We start from the raw sequence: 16052 nt of genomic DNA on the forward strand, positions 1-16052 counted from the left end.
GGTAAGAGCACCCTTTAACTTTCAAATCTAGAATTCCCCCTTCTGGGTAAATCTGTAGCATAGCAGAGCACAGTGACGGGGAGTGCACAGATGCCGTCCTGTATGTTAATCACAAGAAGGAGCAAGCTCTGTTGTGTGCGGACTCACAACTGCCACCTTCCAGGGGCTGGTAGGCTGACATAGTTCAAGATGGAAGAACATCAGAATGTGTGGAGAGCACAGCATATGTCCTTCCTGTCCCATGAGAAGAAGGAACATGAGGTTCTGCAAGGCTCAGGCAGTAGCTATCAAGCTCTCTGGGATTCACAAGATCTGTCTTCAACCACAGTGTAGCCACTGCCTGCCACCTCCCTAACAGCCTAGAACCACTCCTCCTAGGCAGCAAAAGCAACTATCTTCATTAGCACTTAACAGAAACTTTTGGCTGGAGGAGAGCATCTAACCCTGCCATGGTACTCCTGCCCCTGGATGCCCTGGAGCCTCACAGTGCTTTTCTGGAGGACTTTTCGAAGCTGAATGCAGCAGGCCTCCCTTGGATCCTGTAAAGCAGGGGCTGCTGTGGAAGACTCAGGAAGTGGAGTTTCCACAGGCCAGTGTCACCTATCTCCCAGTCACCCTCCCGGGCATTTACATGTTAGCATATACAACAGTTGGTAGGCTGTAAACAAGTACAAAAAGTTACCCAAAGCAAAGGGGGTCACTCCTCATCATCACCTCCTTCCAACTGTGTCCCAGGCACCGTGTTAGGGGTACAGAGATGAACTAGGCAATATAGGTGGCTCTACCTCTCAATGCCACAGGTGACAACAAAGACAACATCTTCAAATCTCAGAGAAGAGTAAGCAGTGGCCACATCCAGGCTGCTCAGGGACTGACAGTGTGACAAATCAGCATTTCTCAGGTAAACGTCACTGGACACGCCTGTACTTCAGTATTACTCCTCCATAAATGTCCCTTCCATTTCCTTACCTTTCTAGTCCTTCTCTATTTTGTTTCCTTTTCCTTTTTCTCCAACACCTTGATTTTCCTTTCCTTTTTTGTTTCACAAGGTGCCTCAGTGGCTAGGCTGCCTTGACTCCTGATCCACAGTGACAGTCCTCTGTACTACAGGTGTGAGGACAGGTCAGGGCAGTGATGCTGCTCATTACCCACACCAAGCAGTGGTTAAGTGCACCTGTCTGCAAAGTTCTGAGAGATGTGTTCACTCCCTACAGAGCTCTGTCTAACCCTGAACAGGGATGGGAATAATGTCAAGCATGAACAAGGATGTGGTGGAAAGGTGACCAACTCTTAGAAAAGCTAGCTGATCCAATTATTTTAGGCACTTCTCCAATGAAATATGGGGCTGACACATTCACCATTTTCAGTTTTTTGCCCCTGAACTTTGTCCTTATGTGTCACGGTTAGTCTCAGCTATTCAGAGCTGAATTCTGTTAGCTCCTTTTCCTTCTATCAAGGAGAATGTTACTTCCCATTCTATCCAAGATTTGCTCCTTCTGAATCTCTGGGAACAGATTGCTTGTCATGCCTCTTGTGAGTCCTTATCCCAGGGACCTAGCTCCCTAGCAGAAAGCTTTGCGTCTCAGCTACTGAACAGTTCTAGTGCTCCATGACACCAGGCTCTGTGGGACAGCCACACCTGGGAAGCCTGAAGGGGGTCGGTTAGTGGGCCTTCTCCACATCTGCTTTCCAAAAGACAGCAGTGATCCCCACTGCAAGTACCCTTTCTGTTACACTGACTACAGTACAGACCAACACCACAGAGTTTCTGTTGCTACTTGTCATAGGATCTTGCTCAGCCTCCTTGCTGGTAGCAAGAGAGCAAGACTTGGAAGTAGCAAGGCTTCACGGAGTCTGCATCTGCAGGCCCCAGCAGTTGAGGGGTAAAGCCTGTATGTGGCCTTATCCAGGATCTTGGTCTGCTTATCCAGAAGCAGAAACAAACTTCATTGATATTGATCTTCTCAGAGGAAAGGTGCTATAGAAATCTCATCTAATAAATAAAGGATTCAGGCTCTAGTGTAGGGCCGTCAGTCTGGCAAGAGAAAGAAGCTATCAGGCTCAAGGAGTCAAAATATTTATTGGTCATCTGTGCACTATTTACAGAGCTCTATTCTAGGGGCTGGATGGAGAAGAGAAAGAAAAGGAGAGAGAGATTGGGGGCACTAGCTCCTGATTTTAAAGACAGCTGTAGACGCATACAGAGGAAAACAAGTTGAAGGTCACAAGAAGCAAAGCAAGAAATCAACTGCAAATAAAATCAATACAATTCAGCAATGTGTAATAAATTGGGGACACCAAGGAGAGGTCAACTGCATAAGGTATCCTGGAGGAGGAAAGTTTTCATGAACAATGAAGACATGAATTAGCACTCAGGAGAAAATAGAATGTATAAGGTCAATAAGAATTAAATGCCATTGTGTCTAATGTTACCCAGGTGCAGAGGGAGATTACAAGATGCCAATGTTGGGCTGGGGTTGTGGCTCAGTGGTAAAGCACTTGCCTAGCATGTGGCACTGGGTTCGATCCTCAGTACCAAATTTAAAAAAAAAAAAAAAAAAAAAATCATTGTGTCCACCTATAGTTAAAAACATTGAAAAAAGAAAAAAGGGAGCAATGCTGTGGACACTTGTCCTCCAAAAGTATCTCAACTACATAAGGTGACAAGCGGCATATGGAACACAACTATAAACAGTATCCTGTGCCAGGTACAGTGGTGCACACCTGTAAAATTCCAGTGAACGAGGAGGCTAACTCAAGAGGATCACAAGTTTGAGGCCAATTTCAGAAACTTAACAAGATCCTATCTCAAAATATTTTTTTATCAAAAAGGGGAGGGAGCTGGGGACATAGCTTAATGGTAGAATGCCCCTGGGCTCAATCCCCAGAACTGCTACAAAAATCAAACAAATAATAACAACAACAAAAAACAATGCACGAGGATGACTGGAAAACAAATACCATCTTAGTGGTTCTCACATAGTAGGTCACACCCATTTTTATTTAATGTTCAACAAAAAGCATCCCTGAATTTGGAAAGTGGTTAAGGAATAGGCTACATTCTACATGGCTAAAAATACATGGACAGCCAAAGTTATAGTCATCTCCTCACTGTTAAGGGCACTCAATGGGTCAGCTTTGGGACATGAAAAGGCAGTGGGATTTGGGAAGCTCAACAGACCTAGGCTTCAAACCCAGGTATCCTCTTAGTATTTCTGTTACTTCAAAGTTTGAGTTTCCTCTCTGTAAAAATGGAGGTACCATTTTTTCATCAATGTATTCAAAGGGTCAAATGATATAACTCAAGCACCCAGTACACAGGAGATGCTTAGTGAAACTATTTTGTTTCCTTCACCAGAGGATCATATAACTGCAATAGTACGGGGTTTCTCAATCTATTCACATGTTTATGAAGCATTACTACACATCAGGTATTGCAGCTGGAGCTGAGAACTAGAGAAAGATACAGCATAGTCCCTAACTTGCAAGGACTCATGGTCTGTAAAGAAGGATGCATGTGTAGACAATTCTAATATGTTCTGAAAAATATATCAACATAGGCCAAGCATGAACTCCACAAAGAGAAGCCTTCTGAACAGTCTCAGGAAATGACCAGCTGAAGAAAGGTTTTCTTCACAAAGATACCCAGATTTTGTACGAGCCCCCAATGTGAAAAACATGGAGAAAAACACTGAGCCAAATCTGGCATTCCTGTATGCAACTCTGCCCTTAATGTTTCAAAACCAGTTCTTTAGTCCCTGGGAATGGACTTGCTACTGAAGGAGTTAATAAGGATTTGGAAAGCCTAATTCTGCTCATATATGTGAAAAGCAGCTTAAAGAAGAGAAAGAGGATATGTCAGGTTGCTCTGGAGGGCAGAATGAGGAGAAACATGGGTGTTACAGGAGGCTAGTTTTAGTTTAGTGTAGAAGAACAAGTCAGTCTCCATGGCCTATGGTGATGCCATTCTCCCTCTATGTTGGAGATGTACCCAATGGCTGGGTTGCCCTCCAACGCACGGCTGATATGGTATCTGCAACTTCAGTTTAGGGGGCTGGACTGGCACCAAATGGATGGCTCCTAAGGTTCCTTAGTGCTTACATTCTACGTCAAAGATGGGCAGGTTTATCAAGCTATAGCAAAAGACTAGTGTGGTCACACATAGCAGGTCTGTGACCATGCAGTGTTTGTGACCCCAAAGAGCCTTTGTTGATGCCCAGGATGAAGCACATGTTTTATTTATGCAAATACACCTTTCCCAAAGTTGATTATTTAACTTAAGCCAGAGGCCTATCAAATAACTGTAATTAAATCATGCAAGCTATGCTACCCTGATAGTATGTTTTGTTTGATTTTTCTTTCCACCAATAAAAATTCAAGTCAGAGAAAAGTATGTAAAAATAAAAAATGTTAATGTCCTCTATCTAGATCTTGTTTCTTCAGCCAAACAGTCCAAGAGGAAATTCTTGAGACTGCACCTGTACCTCAAGCTTCAACAATGTACAGGCAGAGTGGACCAGACATTCTACCATTTGACCGTGCGATTAGGCCTACCTTCAAACATTACTCCAGAAGGGCATTCTCCTAATGAAAACCAGCAACTCACCACAACACCCAATCCTTTGGCTTTTAATTTTTTCATGTATGTTACTAGTCAACATTGACTAGTTATTCATCAGGGGCACATACTCCAACAGGGACTGTGGGAAGTTATAGATCACCACCATGTTCTGTCCCCTGAGAATTTCAGTCTGGCAGGGGAGAGGAGATCAAGGGGGAGGAAGGCATGTGTTAAAAACCAACACTCATAAGATGTAAATCTCTAAATGAAATAGGATGGAGTTAACCAGTCTCTCAAAAATTCATGTATTGGACACTTAATTTCCAAATTCACGAGTTAATGGTATTTGGAGGTGAGGCCTTTGGGAGGTAATTAGGATTAGATGAGGCCCTGAGGGTAGGGCTTCATGATGACATTAGTGGCTTTGAAAGAAGACCTAAGCTAGCTCACTTTCTCCATCTTGCCCTAACCCTGCAATGTTATGATGCCGCAAAAGGCCCTCACCAAATGCCAAGCAGCTGCTGGCACCATGCTCTTCTCAGTTTCCAGAACCACAAGCCAAATAAACTTTAATTCTCCTAAATTACCCAATCTCAGGTACTTTCTTATAGCAACAGAAAATGACTAAGACAATTAGAACTGAACTAGGAACTAAAACCTCACTGGTGTGAATCCTACTCATTTGCAATTGCAGTAATTCTCTCTGGTTTTAAATTACTTTTGTGTGTTCTATGATAAAATGACAGTATATTAAACTTTGGAGTATATTAGAATTACCTAAAATAGGAGCATTCCCTCTACCCAGGGGCTCTGAAATCTGAGTTAAGGGTCACACTTTCAGAAGCACTGCTTAAGAGGGAGTCACAATATGAATCTATTAGGAAGACTGATAATTACACATAATATACTAAACACAAATTAGTTTTAACTATGCCTTATAGGTTCCAGAAAAGACTTCTTTTAGGTAAAACCTCAAGAGCAATTTGTGATTAATTTGAAAGAAAAACATTCTGAAAATCCCATTATTTTGACAAAATACTACCTTGTGTGTGTGTGCGCGCGCGCATTTATTACCATAACTGGTCCTATTTTGTGATGTTTTATTGCAAAGGTTCCAGAGAGAACCAAAGCAAAATTTTGAAGGTTAAACTAATGACTAAGAAGAGGTTGGGGAGGCAGGTATTTTAGTATAAAAAGACCAAAAATGTGGGTAACTTTAGAAAAGATATGTTGAGTTCTGTGGAGATGATGGGGTAGAAAATGTGTCAGAAAGATGCAGATAGTGGGGCTGCACTTACCCTGGAAGAAGGAGTAGGTACTGCCATATAGTCACATAGGCTAGAAACTCCTCAGCAAGCTTTGAATTTTAGATCAAAGGTTTCAAAGAATACTACTACTTGGTAGAGGGCTGTGATCTGAGGGAATGACCACCTTTCTAGCTCCAGTTTCTTCATTAAAGAAAAAAAAAAAAAAAAAAAGGTTGGGAGTATACCTCAGTGCCAGAGTGCTTGCTAGCATTGTCCTAGCAAGTCCTGGGTTCAATCCCCAGCAGAGTCAATCAGTAAGGAGTTGGACTAAACAATTGCTAGTATGTGATTGTATCTACCCACCCTCATATTTCTGTGATTTTGCATTTAATTCAAAAACAGCACTTCTCATTATGGTTTGCTTTATCATCCCCAGGCAGAACAGCCCCAGAACAGTATCTCGGGTCTCTGTTAGGATGCTGATTTGAAGAGAAGAGAGCCACTCTTGGGTTGTAGGCTTTCCCCACTTTAGCTAAACAGACATGAGACATGTGACTATGAAGAAAATGCTTCAACTGTAAACAGAAATGCACTGATGAAATAGCAAAAGTCTTCAAAACAGTTTTGTGGACTTTATATAGGCCACATGGAAGCTTACCGTAAGCTAAATCATCTGTTTGTGAAGAATGTAATTTGAACATTCCCACTTTGCCTAGAATATTTCCCTCAACTATAGCTATTAAAATCTGGTTAGGTGTTAGGAGGGTACAACTGTGAAAAACCTACCCCTAAATCTTATTTAATAGTGAAAGACAACCTTACTGAGCAAAAAAATAAAACTATTTACTACTGGAACAAAATTTAAAAATACATTTTATTTCAATTCACAAGAATCCACTTTTCCCCATAAAAATACTGTTAAGCAAGGTAACCTATCCAAATATTTGATAAAATATAGTGCAGCTGTAGTTGCTCAAACTGGACCACGGAAGCAGGTGCAAATCTGAATTTGAAATGGAAACTATTTCACTTTATGGGACAGCAGAACAAGGGTGGGGATGTGACACAGGCTGCAGCAGACAGGACCTGCACATTCTGTATTTTAGGAGATTGGCCTTTGATGCTCCTTTGCTTGGGGAGGGGAAACTCTCCATGTTTCTGTCATGTCTCTACAGACCTGTCAAAGCTCTGTCAAGGTTATATGGTAAGCTGGATTTCTAAGACTGCTCTAATGGGCTAAATACACGGGAGTTCATGTTCAGTAAAAGGTTTGTTTTGCTCTAAAACCTCAACATGAAATTATAGACAGGCAGCACAGGACTAATCTATTTTGTTTTGGACTAGAACACTTATTCGTTAAAGATTATATGGGGAAAACAAGCGGCATACTTGTATTTAGATAGAAATACAGCAAGAATGAAAGGAAAAAAAAAATAGCAAAGGGACAAATTTTTCTCACAATTTGCCTCAAGATTTCTAATTACTCTTGGGTTTCTCACATATGACAACTCCCATCACAGGATGTGTTGTTGTTGCTGTTGTTTTTGTTTGCTTTTTCTTCCACCACAGGAAGCACACAAACCCAGCTGCTATCTAAGGAGTACGAGAGACACTTAAGTCTCTCATGAACAGACTCAGCATAAAAACAGGAGCTCCTAAGGATGTTGAACATTTTTTAATATACTTGTTGGTCACCTGTGTTTCTTCTTTTGAGAAATGTCTGTTTAGCTCTTTTCCCCATTTATTAATTGGGTTATTTGATTTTTTTAAAGTTGTTGATGGACCTTTATTTTATTCATTTATTTATGAGGTGCTGAGAATCAAACCCAGTGCCTCACACATGCAAGTTTAAGTGCTCTACCACTAAGACACAATCCCAGCCCCATGGTTAAGTTTTTTGAGTTATGTATTTTGGATATTCATCCCTGTCAGAGAAACAGCTGGCAAAGATTTTTCTCCTATTCCATAGGCTCTCTCTTTACACTTTTGTTTCCTTTGCTATACAGAAGCTTTTCAATTTGAAAGCATCCCATTTATTGATTCTTGATTTTATTTCTTGAACTTTAGGGGTCTTAAGAAAGTTGGTGGCTATACATATCTGATCTAGTACTGACCCTATGTTTTATTCTAGCATTTGGAAAGTTTCTGGTCAAATTTCTAAGTCTTGGGCCTGGAGGTGTGGCTCAATGGTACAGCAATAAATAAAGTAAATAAGTAAACAAATAAATAAGTGAAAGGAAGACCAGTAGAGAAAGAAGAATAAGGGGAGGGAGGAGGGAAGGGATAGGGAGGGCCCAACGGAAAATGATATTAAGTAAATTTCAAGCTTGTATGATTATGTAAAAATGAACCCAACTATTATGTATACTGCACTAATAAAAGTGGTTAAACAAGTAAAATAAATAAATGCATGCATAAAGAAGTGTCTGCAACACAGAAATGCCACAAGTTCACACTCATTTGTGGAAACTAACAAGTAGATCTCATAGAAGAACACAGTAGAACAATGGTCAGTACAGACTAAGAAGAGCAGGAGGGTAGGTACAGAATGAAGTTAGATAGGGGGTATCAAAATACAGAAAAGAGGAATTAATTTGGGTTTTCTATAGCACAGTAGGGTCACTACCAACTACAACAATCTATGACATATTTGGAACTAGCTAGAAGAATATAAAAGTTCCTAGCACATAGAAAAGATTAATGTTTCAGAAGATCAAAGTGCTTATTAACCTAATTTGATCATTACATTGTATCCACATACTGAATTATCAGACTATACCCCATAAAGATGTGCAAATATTGCATCTCAATTAAAAACATGAACAAACAAACAAAAAAGACCCAGGAGCTCCTAATGAGCTGGGTCTTATAACCATATTCTCTCTGCACAACTTGTAGCAGACCAGGGACTTTACACTCCATGGCAGCAATGATAACACCTACCAGCCAAATAAGTTCTGGTCATGATAAAGATTCATAGGCGTTTCCCTATGTGGCAGAGCTTTCTAATGAATTCAGGCTAGAACTCTACACAGCATAGGGATTTTTTCCTAAGAACGTACGAGCTCACTTTCTTTTTAGAGATGTAAGATAGAATGCCAAACATTCCTGACAGACTCATACTTGGAAAGGAATTAAAGTAAAGGTACAGACATATGGGCTGATTTTTTGAGCTTGTGAGATGGGTTAACCTGGTAGTTTCATTTCATTTCCCTACATACTTCATAATCACTACAGTTCCTTGCCCCACTCTGGACCTTAGGACATGACTATTTGTTCACTCAGTGTGCAGGCTCCTGTAGTGGCAGTGACAGCTGGGACAACATTCCTTTTCACTACAGTCAACTTGTATTAATCCCAGATCATTTCCCTACAACTATTCAATCGCCTTCTTGACTTTCCTGTGTTCTTAGTTTAAAAAAAAAAGTCAAATTAGATCATGTTGACCATATCCAAAACCACTAATGGGTTCTCACTGTAAACCAACATCCACACTCCTCAGCCTGGAACCAAGGACCTTTTCTTCCCTTTCTAGTAGTAGTCCCTCCTTACTTGATGCTAAGGCCCCATGTGGCTGCACAGAGAACACCAGCTTTGCCCAAGCAGTTGCTTTTTCCTAGACTGAAGTCCCATTCTTCCTTTAAAGCCACAATTGTAGAAGCCTGTTAAGAGTCTTCCAGTTGGAATTAATCTTTCTTTCCCCATATTCTTATAATATATGGCTTGTACCTTAGTATAAAGCCAGTTATTTCATGTATGTGTATGCCTTCCTCTCAGGCACAGTAAATCTCTACTTGAGAGCATACTAAAATCATCTTAGGGATTCTTGGAGAAATGGCTAATTCCAGAATTAGAAAAAAGTAAATACAGAAGTACCTGGAATATACTTGTTAGGCAAGAGAGTAAGGAATTGCTCCTCACATGCCCAAAAAAGATGGGGAGTATGTTACAAGAACACAGGAGCAAGCTTGAAGGAACTTCAACTTGGCTAAATCTGGGATAATGGGAACACCAAAATAATTAATAGTACTGAAAAAGGTAAGAGTTCATACCAATAAACAGTAAATGGGGGAAGAGAAGCAACTTTTCTTTCATAAGAATATGGTAACTGTGAAAGGAACACTATAGTAAGCAAATCATCATTTTGCAACCATCATAGTAAGATTGGTTCAAGCAGGAATCATCAATAGATGCTGAATCAGAGGAAATTTTTATTGAGGAGGGCATTTACATATCCATACCATGTTTCCCACAGACTGCTTATTAGGCACAAGGTGAAAAACAGTAACTATACAGTAGAAAAATAGGATAATACCTTGACTGGGTGGGTGAATCAGAGTTAACATCAACAATGAGGAGCTGATGGACAGCTGTGCCTCCCAATGCAAAGCCCTCAAAGAACACATCATCACATACAGTGCTGTGGCTGGCTGAGAATGTGTAACCTGAATCTAGTAATGAAGAAAATACGCTAAACCCCAAATGAGGTCTTAAAAAAAAAAAAAAGGTATATGTGGGGAAGGATAAAGGGCTGGGCTATGTTCTTTAAAAATGCCATTATCATGAAACACAGAAAGGCTGGAAAATGTTCTGGATGAAGAGTCTAAAGATGTGTTTTATCCTAGAAAAATGCTTTATGCACAGTCATCTCAATAAAGGCTTGCTGAATTGGTTTGACAGTGAATGATAGGGCAGAAATGACCACTGAAACATTTGAAGACAATACACTACTGTAGCGGCCCCAGCTATAGCACCCCTGGATTTCTAAGGTGAAAAGAAAACTTACTTTGAAAACAATAAAGTCAGATTACTCATGAGGCTAGTAAAAGCACTACTATCTCAAAGGGAAACTATCTACTTACAGTGTGTGAAGTCACCACCAGTTGAAAATATGTAAAAACTTATACAAGCTCTTAGACTGGTATTTAAAAATAAACTGTGTGCTTCTGAGAAGCAATGCAGAGATTAAAAAGCCACACTGTGTATCACACAAATCTGCTTAGAGAAGATAGGATTCACATGGCTGTGATGTGGCCCAGATCTGATAAAGATGGCCAGGTTTCAGAGTAACATCCTCTGTGTGGCATTTCAGAAGACAACACTCCTGCAACAAGAATGAGTTGATCAATTTGCCTACTGAGTAGAAAATGAAACAAGTAAATCCATTTTATGCAACTGTTTTCCATCTTGAGAAGTTTAACCGATGAAGATGCTCTAGGATGCAGACTATCATCCCAGCCTTGTCACATGCCTTTTCTAATTGGCACCCTGAAAGATTTCACAGGAAAAGGGTGTTACTTTGGTGTTGTTGATTTAAAGGTTATCTAGTCACAGTGAAGCAGAGGAGAATTCATCTTCAGAATTCACCTTCTCATTGAAAGCTCATGGAGTGCCTTGGCAATTAAAAATTCCTATCACCTATAGCCATTCCCTATGTGAGAAGGCTCAGAACTCGCCTTACAAATTGCTCTTTTGAAGATCAAAGGCAAGCTGAATGTGTCTGTGTGTGCTCTCGATGAGACTGTAATTTAATGGAATTTTTAGAGAAGGTTTCACTGGCAGTGTTTGGATGACAGCCCTGGGGCGGAGGATTCAGGGGAGCTTGGCCACTCTTCCCTTTGGAGCGTCTTCCCTGCCTTTAATTGGCACCTCATTAGAAATTAATGAAAATGACATCCTCTGTTCTTCCTGCTCTAGGCATGGAATGCTACAAAAAGGCCCATCACAATTCATAACACATTCAATTTATATAGCAATGGCTCTTAAGCATTATTTATGAGATGTGAATTTCTTGTCAGCAGTTAATAACCTGTACAGAGTGGAAAGGGAATGGAAGAAAAGATTGTGAATATATATAAAAAAAGATTTTCTGCAGTGAAGAAGTATTCTGTTTGAGTTCAAACTAACTTTCTGAGTCTTCAATTTCAGTAGTAAATTACTATGTTTTTTGCCCTTCCAAAACCTTTCAGGGCAGTTAAACATCTTTCCAACACTCCATGCATCCTCAAGGAAATAACCATACAACTCACCCTTTCCTAGAGAGATCCAAGCAGGCAGACAAAAGGAACAAAAAGTTATTTATCAAAGATAGTTGTGTATGTTCCCATCTCTGTCCATCATTTAACACATGGCAGCTGACTCATTTTTAATGGGCACATGGTATACGGTTCTTGGTAGACCAAACTCAACTTCCAGCTCCTTCTAGGAAGGCTCCATGTGAAGGGACTGTAGAAAGCTCTGGTCTTTATGACGCCAACAAAAAGTCAAATCTACCCTATTAGGAGACTCTCAGAATTGGGCACAAGATAAGGGACTACATGTTAGATAACCAAAAAGAGAATGGAAGCGTGGGGCAAACCCAATAGGCACTTAGACACTCAGTCTCCTGCTCAGGAGGGTGAAAAGAATGGCAGAATAATCAGATAGAGTGATAGGCTGGATTCACTGGGAGTAAGGTGAAGTCATCTAACAGCTGTTTCTGGATTTTCCTCAGCTAATAAGACCTCAGGAAATTAGGTAGTTTGCATCAAAGCTAATGGGTAAACTGGGAGACTTGGTTATATCACCTCTGGATCTCATTGCTGAATTCTACTGGCTGCCTGACAGAGAGGAAGCATTAGCACACTGAGGGCAAGACAATACACTTGACAGACTAATTGCTTGATCTGCTATGGCAAATCCTTCTTAGTACTATGGATTCAGTTACTTTCAAGAAGGAAACAAGAGGATTACTATAATCCCTGTTACTCAGGAGGCTAAAGCAGGAGGACTGTAAGTCCAAAACTGGCCAGGGCAACTTAGCAAGACCCTGTCTCAAAATTTTTAAAAAAGGGTTAGGGATGTAGACCAGTAGTAGAGTGCTTTCCTAGCATGTGCAAGCTCTGGGTCTAATCCCCAGCATGCCTACCCTCCCAACCCTACGCACTCCACTCCTCAAAAAAAAAGGAAAGAAGAGGGGTTGATGGAGGAGGAGGAAGAGAACATAAGATACAGGAAAAAGTCACAATTCTAACTGAGAAACAACCATAGGCCTATATTATAAAGGCAACAAGCAAAATGGCCAGATAGTCTTCACCATATTGCTAACAGTGAACTGCTGAAACTTTCCAATGTTTCAAATGAACACAGAAACAAGAATCTGCAGACCTCAAAGGATTAGACACACTGCTCAGCATGGGGCAAAGCTGACTAGCCACCAGACCCCAAAGATTCTTTGGCAAACCACAATATCCTTGACCTATGAATTTAAAATTACCTAGAAGAATTGACCCAAACATAGCCAAGAATAAGATCCTGGCCTCACCTGGACCATACCACATGCATAAACACAATGAATCCTAGAAACTCTGTCACAGACTCTGCCCCCACCACCTATCTTAACCCTCTTCTTTATACTTTTCTATAAACATTTAATAGCATACTGAATATCCTTTAAAAAAATAAATAAATACTTCTTTGGATCTTTCATAACTGTTTCCTACTCTGGCAATTTAATATATACTTCTAGCTTTGTGAAGCCACACATACCAGAGCATGTAACAAACATACCTACCTGGTTATGCCAGGAACAGGTGTACAAACTTAATTTCCATGAGAAGCTAATATACCCTGCCTTTGCATTTCCAAAAGGACATATAATTGAGGAATAGGAATAGAAAAGACAATCTTCAGAAGATAGAGAACTTCCAGGGAGCATCATTTTATAAATGCTGAGTGAACTACTACGTAGTCCTCACTACCAGCAATAATAATACTACGTAGTCCTCACTACCAGCAATAATACTTATAGGATATCTATGGCTATTCCAGAGGTGAAGGGGGGAATTCCAACATTAACTTCTTGGGATGAAAGATATAGGCTTCTCAGAAGCTATAGCAAGGCTGGAAATCTGCTTGATAAGATCTTGTTCCCCAGTCCAAGATCAATACTTCATATACATATAATATACTATATGATCAGGAACTGAAAACAGGGACAGAAAAACTGCAAGCCAGCCTAAAAATAATTTAGTGACACAATTTTAACCTTGTATGACATGATATATGTGGTCAAGAGGAGAGGAAGAACTGGTTTAAGTTTTGTTCCACTGTGGATAAATATAAAATTTCAAAAAATGCATCCCTGTACAGCAATCCTAAGAGGTGGTATTACACTGGAGAATTAAGAAGGGAAGGTTACTTTCAGGCTACTTCTAGGTGCTAATTTGCTGGATGAACTAAAAAAACCAAAACCTATTTTCTAATCAAACCTTAATTTAAAAGAATATTAGAGGGAAAGAGGACTGAAGTGGAGCAAATTATATTCCATGCATGTATGATGATGTCAAAATGAATCCCAATATTAAGTATAACTAATAAAAACACTTTTTATAAAAAGGGATGTGAGATGTGGGAAGAGATATTCCATTTATCAAAAATAGTAACACATTTATTCAAATTTTATGGTACAAATCCCAGACTTCTGGTTAGGTTAATTTCTGAATTCATGAATGGGAAAGACCCAGAAGTTTAAGTGGTGGGGAGAAGTTGAAAGCAGTGAGCAGTGACAATGTAACTCAATACGTCTAAGAACAGATGGATATGTTTTTGTCTTCTTTGTATGTATGAGAGGAAATGAAGAACATTTAGAAGTCAGAACCCTGCACTCAGATTTTTCAAACTCTACACCTATAGCTTGCAAGGAGGTACTCAGGAGAGGAATGAATTACTTTGGCCTCGTAGGGTAATTTCTTCAGCTGTGCAGGAGCGTTAAGGACATAGTCTCTGCCATGCCACTGGGGAAGATCTTACCACAGCGACACGATCCCAATTCTTGCTGCACCAGCTCCAGTTTGGTTTGGCACTGGAAGCACCGACGTCGACTCTTCTGTTTAGATCTGCTGGTTTCCTCAGACCGTTCAGTACTCTCCAGTAGTCGTGGCCGTTTCACTGGTGAAGCCTCATTCTCAGACTGTGAATCTGACCAAAACAACATATATTTGGGGATCAGAATTAGTGCTTGTCCTGGCAAGCACAGTTAATTACTATACTCCCAAGCACTTTTTAGATCAGACTCTTACCTCCTGTGCAGGAAGGAACTGAAACTGTATGAACAAGAGAGCCAGTTTTACTTGCCTGGTTTATACTGAACAAACCAAGACAAGTGTGTACCTTTGGGGCTGATTTCTAACAAACTAGGCCGAAGTTGAAGAAGATGGTAGGGGCAGCTTAACAAAAATCAGTTCCATGTTACTGATGTGAAAAATAGCTAAGTTTTCACGATGAGACTATTCTAGCTAGAAGTGGGATCCTCTCTTTTGTACTCTCTTCATTGAAGCCTGCATGGCTACTGCTTGTATGAGTGATTTACCTCTTTGTGGGTATTTACTTGGTGGTGGTGGTACTGGGATTGAACCCAAGGGCACTTAACCACTGAGTCACATTCCCAGCCCTATTTTGCATTTTATTTAGAGGCAGAGCCTTGCTAAACTGCGGAGGCTGGCTTTGAATTTGCAATCCTCCTGCCTCAGCCTTGAGAGTAGCTGGGATTACAGGGTGTGTTACTGCGACTGGGGTTCTAATATATTTTTATACCACTATGCTTAGCACAATTCTATACTGGAAGCCAGTGTTTAATGGGAGATTTAATCTTTTCTAGTAAAGTCACTAGTTCACATTTCTATTCCTAAATACGTAAGAATCAGGCTCTAATATAAAAAATAAGTCCAATTTTATTCAGAGTAAAAGAGTACCCTTGCATCTTATTTACAAACAAGTTATCCCATGGCTTCTCCTGTGGGTGGTTACAGAAGGCAGCACTTGGCACCATAACCCTAAGGCCCAAGACAAAATGACAGGTGAGGGAGGTGTAGTATATGACAATTTGTGTCTTATACAATCTCAATAAAGTAACTAAAATGTAATAAAGTTCGTATCATGGGCAGGCTGCAAATAATTTGTTTAAAAAGGGGGGCGGGGTAGCACCTGGGGCTCTGTACTCCCACAATAGTTGCTGATGCATATTGATTGCTGTTGCTGATGCACCTCTTGGCCAAGGATCCAAAGTGGTTGTGTGAAATCACCTCTGGAAGGGATTCTCCTAAATGGTTTTCTTCAAAATAATCCATATCCCACTACTTCTCACTTCTCCATCCCTCTACCATGGTCTAAGCCATCACTATCTCATCAGCCTAAAACAAGAACTTCTTAATTGATCTCCCTGCTCATCCCTTTGCCCCCATAGTCTGTTTCCCACATAGCAGCCA

The 16052-nt window shown here is 40.4% G+C and overlaps 1 protein-coding gene across 5 annotated transcripts in view; it reads right to left on the reverse strand.

Annotated features, from left to right (window-relative positions):
- Positions 1-16052, reverse strand: part of ZFAND3 (zinc finger AN1-type containing 3) — a 383326-nt gene that overhangs the window by 14068 nt on the left and 353206 nt on the right. For 3 of the 5 annotated variants that reach the window (XM_079148363.1, XM_079148362.1, XM_079148366.1), the window contains 2 exons: positions 14868-14891; positions 14599-14766 (listed from right to left, as the gene is read on the reverse strand). In XM_079148363.1, coding sequence (XP_079004489.1) covers positions 14599-14766; positions 14868-14891 — 192 coding nt within the window. The remainder of the gene's footprint in view (positions 1-14598; positions 14767-14867; positions 14892-16052) is intronic. The other 2 variants (XM_079148365.1, XM_079148364.1) reach the window with 1 other exon arrangement.

Source organism: Sciurus vulgaris (assembly GCF_902686455.1).
Source record: "Sciurus vulgaris genome assembly, chromosome: 7".
Taxonomy (NCBI): Eukaryota; Metazoa; Chordata; class Mammalia; order Rodentia; family Sciuridae; genus Sciurus; species Sciurus vulgaris.